Source organism: Zea mays, chromosome 5, assembly GCF_902167145.1.
Source record: "Zea mays cultivar B73 chromosome 5, Zm-B73-REFERENCE-NAM-5.0, whole genome shotgun sequence".
Lineage (NCBI taxonomy): Eukaryota > Viridiplantae > Streptophyta > Magnoliopsida > Poales > Poaceae > Zea > Zea mays.
In genome coordinates this window covers 142,073,477-142,082,851 of record NC_050100.1, presented here as the reverse complement: position 1 = coordinate 142,082,851, position 9,375 = coordinate 142,073,477, and the positions used below count along the sequence as shown (strand labels likewise).

Sequence of the window (9,375 nt, the reverse complement as noted above, 5' to 3'; positions counted from 1 at the left end):
CATCGTCAGCACGCCACGACAGCCGCAACAACAAGGTCACCTCCTCTCGGAACGGTGGCCGGTTCCTCGCCTCCCGCCACAGGAAAATATCACCCTCAGATTTCTTCATCTCCGGGTCGGCGCAATCCGAGAGTGACACACACCAGCAATGAATGGCTCTGGTATTGACCAAGATGAGTGAGTCTACAAACCTCTCGATCTAAAAATTCATGGCACGTCATGTTATCCTGGAAGGAACGTGGCGACATTTATTTTCGTCCTTCTTTCAAACTGCTACAAGTAACGTAAGTCGTTGCACATGGGGGGAGGGGGAGGGGGCATAGCCTATACTTGTTCACCGAACAGGAATTATGAAAAAGATTACACGACTCATAAAATGCTTACATATGATGACCTACTTCTTATTACAGTTTAATTTACAAACGCAGGGTTAGGTCAAGATTTTTCTCCATTTGCTTCTTGGACTCATCTGAACTTGCTGTGAAGCTCCCTGGCCATACTAACCCTCCAGGTTCTTCAACTGCAAAAGGCATCCAACCACTCATTCGGCCTCCGTCGAATCTTGCTACGGGAACCGCAGCTCTTTCACCATGACCCTTCAGAATCGTGGAGTGCGAGTTCACTCTCGAAGGATGGAGAAAGGAAGCGGATGGAGGAAGGCCCATCATCATCTGAAGTCTGTATGTCTTTCTTGCTGCACACCTCCCCTCTTGTGCGCATTCTGGTGCCCACCGAGAGCCTGCGAACTGAAAAACTTTCTCATGCAGTAGTTGCAGGAGAAAGTCCTATGTGGAGTGCCCACTGGTTTCACCTCTTGAGGCTTGACTTCTTCACTTTTTGGCACATCAAGACCCAACTTCAGCCACGGTACTGTGGTACTCTCATCAGCTAGACCAGCTTGGTTAACTTGGTCTGCTGACTTCTGCTCTTCCACCCCAGGTACTCTCTCCATTGCTCTGTTTAGATAGGGTTTTCTGAAGTTTGTGTTGTCGTGCCTCCCCCTGCTTTGCTATTGCTATAAAAAGAAGCAGGGGTCTTCGGGCAGCAATAATTCAGCAGAAAAGGCGAGCCATCGGTACTTTGAAGTGGACCAGAGGATATGCTAGCTTCAGTAGTGGCAAACATGTTGGTCCTTGTTATTCTTCGAGATGATATACCTGTCATCAGTACTCAGTAGTGACCGGCTTCAACAAACTTCAGTTTCCTGTCCAGCTCACTCCCTATCAGGTTAGCACCTGCTCTAGATAGCAGCGTTATACATTTCTATCAGGTACAGTCCTGAAACCTCATGCAGGTGTTGTGCGCCTATCATCCGGGGAGCTACTGCTCACAATTATAATTTGTCTTTGTCGAGGTAAGTCTTTACTACTCCTTAAGACCCTAACGTAGGCGTCCACACTCATGCTTAAGTCGTGCAATTATGAATTAGTAAGCATATTTAATACTAGAATAGTACTCTAGCCCTGTTCAAAAACCTGAGACAAATCACAATGCAGTGAGTTATATTCAACTTATTGCTCGACCTGCCATCCTATCACTTTGCAAATTCGTGAGCGACCCGTCGTTGTAATCCAAATGTCGCCATGTTCCTTCCAGGATAACATGACGTGCTCCACCTCGTAGACGGACCTGTGCCACTACTCATCGTCAGCACGCCACGACAGCCGCAGCAACAAGGTCACCTCCTCTCGGAACGGTGGCCGGTTCCTCGCCTCCCGCCACAGGAAAATATCACTCTCAGATTTCTTCATCTCTGGGTCGGCGCAATCCAAGAGTGACACACACCAGCAATGAATGGCTCTGGTATTGACCAAGATGAGTGAGTCTACAAACCCCTCGATCTAAAAATTCATGGCATATTTATTTTGACGAATACTAAAGAATTGCAACTACCATTCACTATACTTCAAAATGGAGAAGTTTCTACTAGCAAACATGGATGCAATTATGCGTCTTAACAAGCATGATGTGGAGTAACAATATACGGGCACCTGACTATAGTAGAGTTAAAGGTAGTTGATCATTTGATAGCAATGGTAATGCGGTATCCTCCCTGACTGGTATAATAACTCCCTCACGGGATGGAGTGTCTTTTAGATTGTGGTCGTCGTTCATTGGCCTACGTGCCGCCCTGTACGTATGCTAATGTAGTCTACTTTGCCACTCAGAGAGTCAAATGAAGGCTACACCATGCAGGCATAGAAGGCAGAAATCAGAGATCCTTCGTGCCCAGTATGTTGACGTTAGAGAGCTCTGGTACAGACACCATGCATACATATTTAGTCGGTCTAATAACATCGTTTCTTCTCCCATAATTTCTTTGGACTGAATTTGCATTCCTGCTACTCACTTACTCCTGAATCCGGAATTCCTGATATGGTGGTGACATGCCAGTAGCAGCAATCAGATTCAGCTGCTACTTGTTCGCCAGCTGAAATATGTAAAAGCATGCTACTTATTATTCTGTAGTTTGTAGTTTGGAGTGATGTTCTATCATTTAATCCGCAAAGTCTTGATAATACATGATCTGTGTAGGAACATGGAACATTGAGGCGTATGTCAACCCAATGAATTGGATATTGAAGAATGGCTGGATATAGATGAACCAGCTGATATTTATGTTCTTAGGTAATTTTTTCACTCAGATAAACCTTCATTCTTTCATGTGAGTTAAACATGCTCTCGAATTTAAAAGGGGAAAAACAATAACGTAAACCTTTTATATATATTCTACTGATATTTGTGTCGTGCAATTGTGAATTAGTAAGCATATTTAATACTAGAATAGTTACTCTAGCCCTGTTCAAAAATCTGAGACTTAAATCACATTGCAGTGAGTTATATTCAAATCAGCACTAAATTTTTTCTTGCGATGTACTCATAGCAGTAGCACTAAATCTTTTAAGTGACTCATTCCATGACTTAAATGCATTTTTACTGATTACTTCCCATTTCTTGCTAGCTGTTTACGTGCATCTGTTCGATCTATGGCTTCTCGGCGCTCTCCCAGGTAATTTTCTCGTCTCTTCATTCGAACTCATAGCAGTATCACACAAGTTTTTCTTGATTAGTGGTATACTCAGACCAGTGGTATATTTAGAACAAGTTTTTCCTGATTAGTGTTATACTCAGATCAGCGCTTAAAAGTATAACAGACTTAAATCACATTGCAGAGAATTATATTCAGATCAGCACTTAAAAGTATCACAGACTTAAATCACAATGCAGAGAGTTAAACCCTAATGTCTCTTTATTTTTATTTTTGTATGCTTGATTATTTATTCTCTTGGTGTAATTTTCTTTTTTGTTTGCCTTCATCTGTAGTGAGACATGTGGCCTGCAGTGAGTTATATTCACTGCATCACTAGATTTTTACATGCAGCGTACTCTTAAAAGTTATTATTGTTATGCCTTGACCATTTGGTTTTATCATACTCTTAAGATGAATTCGATTGTTGTTAGATATAACCGTTGAATAAACTTATTATTATGCCTTGACCATTTGGTTTTATCATACTCTTAAAAGCTACCTTTAGTGGATGTTTTTTGAAGCCACAATTATATTGAATTCATCTGTTTCTATATTGTTTGGCAGTCAAGTCAATGCCACAATTATGAGATATTGAAATCGATGGTAATATATGTTTTTTATCGACTAATTTATGTGTCTAACCACACGCACCACTTCTACGGTCGGCCTTATGGCTTCTCCAATAGGGAAGAATGTGCGCCTTCAAAGGAAGGTGAACTTAAGAGTAAAAGCAGCTAATGAGTTATAGTTTAACAAGGATGGCTCAGCTATCAAGAAGCTCCAGGTGAGCTCCACATTTTTTTTATTTATGATGATACAATGATGTGTTGTTGACCCTCAACCAGTCGCTAATCGTTTCTTTTTCCCTACATTTTAGACTGGAGTCAATAAGCTTGTTACTGCTACTTCCTAACTGGTGCATAGATAATTTAACGCCGCTTGTGCGGCAATCTCCATCTATATGTGACCTGCAAAAGATAAATCCTTAAATAGTAGGTCAATTGCGAAGCTTTGTTAGTGATGATCCGATGATCAAGAACCGAAGCACCTTCAAGGTACAGTTTCCTTTATTTGCTAAACTGTGTTAATTGTTTTGTTTTAGAAAAATAGTGTAGTCATGGCATATGTATGCATGCGGTGTATTAGGAAACCATGACTACGAAACAGTTATGGTTAAGTCCATATAACTTTTCTATGTGCTTGTTATCTGTTTTCTTATAGTGATCTTCTAATCTTTTTGTCGAACTCTACTGTAGAGAAAATAGAACTTTGATGTAAGTTACAAACAGGTGAACTAGACAAACCATTCTGCTGTAGTTGACAATCATGATATTTGAAAAACGAGCTCACAACTATATTTCACACAATTGATGCTCCAAATTATTTTTCTGTAATTGAAACCTAATGTAGGAATGTGTAGGATATTTGATTTGCCTATTAGAGAAAGATTTGATAGGATGTTTGCTTTGCTTGGTAGGGAAATATTTGATAGGATGTTTGCTTTGACTGATAGGAAAATACCAACATTCTCATCTTCTTATGGCCCTGTGCTTTTACTTCATGTGCTATCTGAATATAGAGTATAATGTAAAGCTATTTTTGCAGATTGGAGCTGCAGAGTGGTCGGGTTCTCAGATGTAAGCTGCACAACATTAAGCTATCTCCCCATCGATATTGCACACTTTAACTTGTTACCATATTTAGTTCTTTTGTATGCCTTTATAGTGGCTTGTTAATTTACACTGCTGGTTCCTGCAACCTTTTACAAATTGGTAAAAATGAAAATTGAGAGAGGAAAATTTGTGCTGAAGCTTTATTCGTCCTTTGGTTAAGTGATTACTGAATGAAAACAAATTTAAAAATAGTAATAAGGTTTTTGTTCTATCAAACACAATCAAGATTTGTTAGCTTGCTTGCTGCTGCTTAGATCAATATTGGTTTCTCACATCAACTATGCTAATGTTGAGGTGATAATCAGTCCTTCACTAGCATAAGGATGTATATGCAGACTAATTTTTGTCTCCGTTGCATGGCATTTGTGTTGTTGTATACTGCTCAAGTACTGCTTATGAGATTGCTTGAACTTTATCCTGGAGCCTCAAGAGTTGTCGTTGGCCAAAGCTACATCTATCTTTCTTTCAGTGTTTTGCTGGAACTGATAACGTTTCGAGTCTGCAGAAGAATGAATCATAGAAAGTTAATGTGTGCATCCATGGTTGTGGTCTTGACACGGCGGAGCGGACCTCGCTCGGGAAGCTGCTGCAGCCGGTAGACTATTGATTGGAACTTTTAGGTACATAAGTTCTCCACATGTAGATGAGCGTTATCATCATAGATATGGGGTTTGTCATCAATCTTTGTTTATAAACATCCTATTAGTTATTATTTTTTATGTGCATTGTAATAATATGCTTGGAACTTATTACTTGTTTCTTTTCTTTATTTATTTATTTATTTATTATAGGTCAATCCCTGTTTTGTTCCCATGCTTGAAATTGATGGTCTTCATTTTGTTGGTTGTGACAAAAGTCAAAACCGGATGGAGGTACTAAGCAAACAACCTATGTTATTCTTGGGTTTTGAATTTCTTTTCCAAAAGAACCTGCTTGCACATATTAGCTGATTGTGGAGCTACAAGATCCCTTCTATGTAGGTGTTTAGTTGTGGAGCAGATTGCGGGTTTTGAATTTCTTTTCCAAATGTCGTCTTCACGCCCACCGCGGAGGGGTGGTGACCGAAGAGATAGTGGCAAAGGCGTCCCTTGTGGGCTCTGCTCCTATCTCGCGGTATGAAGCCTTTAACTTATGAGATGAGATAGGAGTCTGTGTTCTTATCCCAGTATAAGGTCTACAATGGCACAATGCTTGTACCATCTGTTTTTGCGGTAACTTATTTTTATCATGCAGTGCATTTGATTTGAAACTTTGTGTTAGCCTTTATTGCTTTCTACCTTATGGCACCTGTAGTAGTGAACTGATGATATTCTTGTGGACTCTGAAGCTTTGTTTGCTCAGAATGGTAATTTTGTTGTATTCTATTTCACAGGATAAAACCGAGTTGAGCAATTGTCGTTCATCTTAGTGCTAATTTATGGGTATTGCTACTTAACAATAACATTTCGTTATTGTTGTACGAAACCAGTGCTTCATGGTAACATATAGTATATTGCTACTTAAAAATGATTGCCAGTTTTCCACAACACCCATTTAAACAAGATCGACATATGTGATATATAGAAACCATAGCAACACACGTATATGGCTGCAATGTAGCGGTTCCGTTGCAACGCACGGGCACTCACCTATTAATTATATGGATCTGTCTGGCATGGTTGTGAAAAAATATAGTTATGTACTGACCTCATGAAAGAATGTCAATGACCAAAATTTTCATTTAAAAGCATTTGTTTGCTTACTCTATGTGTGCTTGTATCCTACTAAAAAAATTGTTTGATCTATGCAGGATTGGGCTGACATGTTACTAAGGATGTATGTAAGATGGGGAGAGAAGCAGCGTTATAAGACACGAGTAGTTGAGAAATCACCTGGTGAAGAGGCCGGTATAAAATCAGCAACTGTTGAACTAGAGGGGAGATATGCTTATGGCTATCTCTCTGGCGAGAAAGGGACACACAGGATTGTTCGTCAATCACCATTTAATGCTAAAGGGCTTCGGCAGGTAATATTTGCATTGCACTGTTCTAATTCTGTAAATTTATCAACATTTTGTCTAAGTTAAAGATATTGTACCTTTCTAATTTTCAGTTTTCTGCTATATGTGCTACTTTATGCAGACAAGCTTTGCTGGTGTTGAGGTTATGCCTCTTCTACCAGAGGAATCCATGGCTGTGGACATACCTGAAGAGGACCTGGAGATAAGCTTCACAAGAGCTAGAGGTAAAGGAGGCCAGAACGTGAACAAGGTGGAAACGGCTGTTCACATGGTTCATATTCCAACTGGAATTGCAGTTCGTTGCTCAGGTATAATTTCACACCAGTTTGCATTTGCATTGTGGTGAACAACACATACTCAGTCTTCTCTATGTACATTGGATCTTAGGCAATCGATTACAAAAAAGCAAAAAAAAAGTAGTAAATGAATTGGTGGTAAGCAAAAGATGTGAAAAACTAATTGATGCCCTCCTGAAAGTACCAGAACTTCCTACCCCTGAATCGTGACCATAGTTGATAGGTAAAATCTTCTCAGCTTTTACCAATGCTGGATTGCCACTCTTGCAGAAAAGCTATTTACAACTTTGTGTAGCCAGGATGTCTGAAATATCTTTGAAAATTGAAATCAAGAAGTCAAAGTAACTGCAGGTAATACGAGATAAATCTGGCATTTGTTTTTAATGTCCAACTTTGCAGAGGAGAGGAGCCAGCTGGCCAACAAAATAAAGACCCTCAGCCGGCTCAAAGCGAAGCTGCTGGTGATCGCCCTGGAGCAGCGTGCATCAGAAATCAAGCAGATCCGTGGAGACATTGTGAAGGCAGAGTGGGGGCAGCAGATACGCAACTACGTCTTCCACCCCTACAAGCTCGTCAAGGATGTCAGGACAGGGTGTGAGACGTCGGACATCACTAGCGTAATGGATGGAGAGCTAGATCCCTTTATCAGAGCATACCTTAAGTACAAGCTAACTGCGGTAGCTACCAGCTGATTTTTGTTGAGGAGCATAGCGATGAGTGATACCTACATCCATTGTATTATGTTGTAGTATGAGGTTTTCATCTCTCTCTTGATTTAGTATAATTTCATAGCACTAGCAATCTAGCATTGTATTTATTGATCTAGGAATCGAAGTGGAAACATGGCAAACATGGGTTGCCATTCTGTGTTCTGTCATTCTCATTCCCCCTCCCCGCACTGTCTTTCTCATCCCCCCCTCCCCGCAAAGCCCATTCCCATTCCTTGCTGCCATTCCATGTTCTGCCAATTCTCATTCCCGGCTGCCATTCCATGTTCTGCCATTCTCATTACCCCCTCCCCGTAAATCTCATTCTCATTCCCACGTGCACCCTACGCCTAGCTAAAATCTATACTACCTATTAAGGCTCTAAGGGGTAGGCTGCCTCTGCTTGTTCTGCCTTCCGACGATCTCAACCGTCCAATACACTTTAGAGTCTCTCAGCCGTCCGATGCGTTCGATGCGCGCACTCTCACCCCCACGCATCCCCCGCCCCCATCGTCCAACCGTGCGAGCACCCCATCGTCCTGCCGCCTCCTGCCCCCCTCCTCCGCACATCGTCCCGCCGCCTCCTGCCCCCCCTCCACCGCACGAGCCGCAGCCGGCCCCCGCAGATCGCGATTACCTCCCTCCACCCTCGCCGTTGTCGTGGCGTCGACCTCAGCCGCACCCCCGCGATCTCCATCCCGGCACCCTCCCCTCTCCCTCATGCTTGCTCTTCGGATCTCGGGAGTCGGGACTCGCCCCTCGCGCGGCCCCCGCTCGTCTGCCTCGTCCCCGACTTCTCCGACCGCGTCGTTAAGGCGCTCAACCTCTCCATCATCGTCTGCGACTGCCTACGAACTTCTCCGAACTAACTGCTCACAACCAAACTCTTATCTCAAACAAACAGGCGCTTAGAAGGCGCGCTGGCCGGTGGATGACGATGGCGGGTGGCGGGGGACTGAACCGGTCTTCATCGAGGGGCAGCTGCCGCCGTAAGAGCTGCTTGACGATCTCTGCAGGTATTTGACAACAATCCTATGTGCTGAAAACAATGTAGATTACTTTTCAATTCTTTGGCTAGGAGTAACTTGTTGGTTGCTGAGGATGATGCTTTTAACCGTAACCGCAGGGAATGCGCTAGGCGGCTTATCAGCTTCCATACCCTGGCTCTGGAAAGCAAGCAGAAGGCGGTGTACAGGAAGTACTCCAAGCCCAAGCTTGGCTCCGTCGCGCTTCAATCCCCTGACAAGAAGCTATTGTCAGGTTGAGGCTCGCTGCTGCTCATTGTTTTGTATCATCGCTTCGATGGTACCATTTGTTTGGGTCGTGTGCTCTTTGCTTTTCTACTGAAGCAGAGCCTGTGTTGGTTAGTCAGTTTGCTTAAACGACTACTGAACTCTATTTCTACTGAAGCAGAGCCTGTGTTGTATGTGTGTTGGGAGAACGTTAAATATGTGATGTCAAGCTCAAACTTCTTCTCATCCTTTCATGTCTTTAATATTTATATATTTTTTTAAAAAAATCCAGTAGTTTCTAAATCTTTACTTAAAACAATAGATATATGGAAAGCGTTACAACATTTCTATTTTTGAATTGTTCAATTCATCCAGTAAAGCAACATAAGGTTGATCCGAATTCAGGTTCACAAGAAGTTCTATAAAGCAATACAATC

The 9,375-nt window shown here is 42.1% G+C and overlaps 1 protein-coding gene, 1 long non-coding RNA gene and 1 pseudogene across 4 annotated transcripts; 2 read left to right on the top strand and 1 right to left on the bottom strand.

The window, feature by feature from the left end:
• Positions 1-416: 416 nt before the first annotated feature.
• On the bottom strand, positions 417-952 carry LOC103626966 (zinc finger protein 4-like; annotated as a pseudogene).
• A 1,501-nt stretch (positions 953-2,453) lies between these two features.
• On the top strand, positions 2,454-4,161 carry LOC109939946 (uncharacterized). Its single transcript, XR_002262359.3, has 4 exons — positions 2,454-2,628; positions 2,963-3,010; positions 3,718-3,815; positions 3,909-4,161. It is a non-coding gene; the product is annotated as an uncharacterized lncRNA (long non-coding RNA).
• A 484-nt stretch (positions 4,162-4,645) lies between these two features.
• Positions 4,646-7,849, top strand: LOC103628501 (peptide chain release factor PrfB1, chloroplastic). Of its 3 annotated transcripts, XM_023300186.2 has the most exons (6): positions 4,646-4,668; positions 5,174-5,324; positions 5,496-5,576; positions 5,670-5,817; positions 6,494-6,709; positions 6,825-7,849. In XM_023300186.2, the coding sequence occupies exons 3-6, from the start codon at positions 5,530-5,532 to the stop codon at positions 7,047-7,049; spliced, it is 636 nt and encodes a 211-aa protein (XP_023155954.1). In that variant the 5' UTR covers positions 4,646-4,668; positions 5,174-5,324; positions 5,496-5,529; the 3' UTR covers positions 7,050-7,849. The 3 variants fall into 3 exon arrangements, with proteins under 3 accessions (XP_023155954.1, XP_023155955.1, XP_023155956.1); XM_023300187.2 differs by lacking the exon at positions 4,646-4,668 and having other exon boundaries at positions 4,675-5,324; positions 5,685-5,817; XM_023300188.2 differs by lacking the exons at positions 4,646-4,668; positions 5,174-5,324; positions 5,670-5,817.
• Positions 7,850-9,375: the final 1,526 nt, after the last annotated feature.

Bases quoted from the DNA above. Each gene is read 5' to 3' on its own strand.
- LOC103628501 (XM_023300186.2), top strand. From the start codon at position 5,530: ATGGTCTTCATTTTGTTGGTTGTGACAAAAGTCAAAACCGGATGGAG. The intron at 5,818-6,493 runs GTATGAAGCCTT...TGATCTATGCAG, and splicing joins GGCTCTGCTCCTATCTCGCG to GATTGGGCTGACATGTTACT. The intron at 6,710-6,824 runs GTAATATTTGCA...TACTTTATGCAG, and splicing joins ATGCTAAAGGGCTTCGGCAG to ACAAGCTTTGCTGGTGTTGA.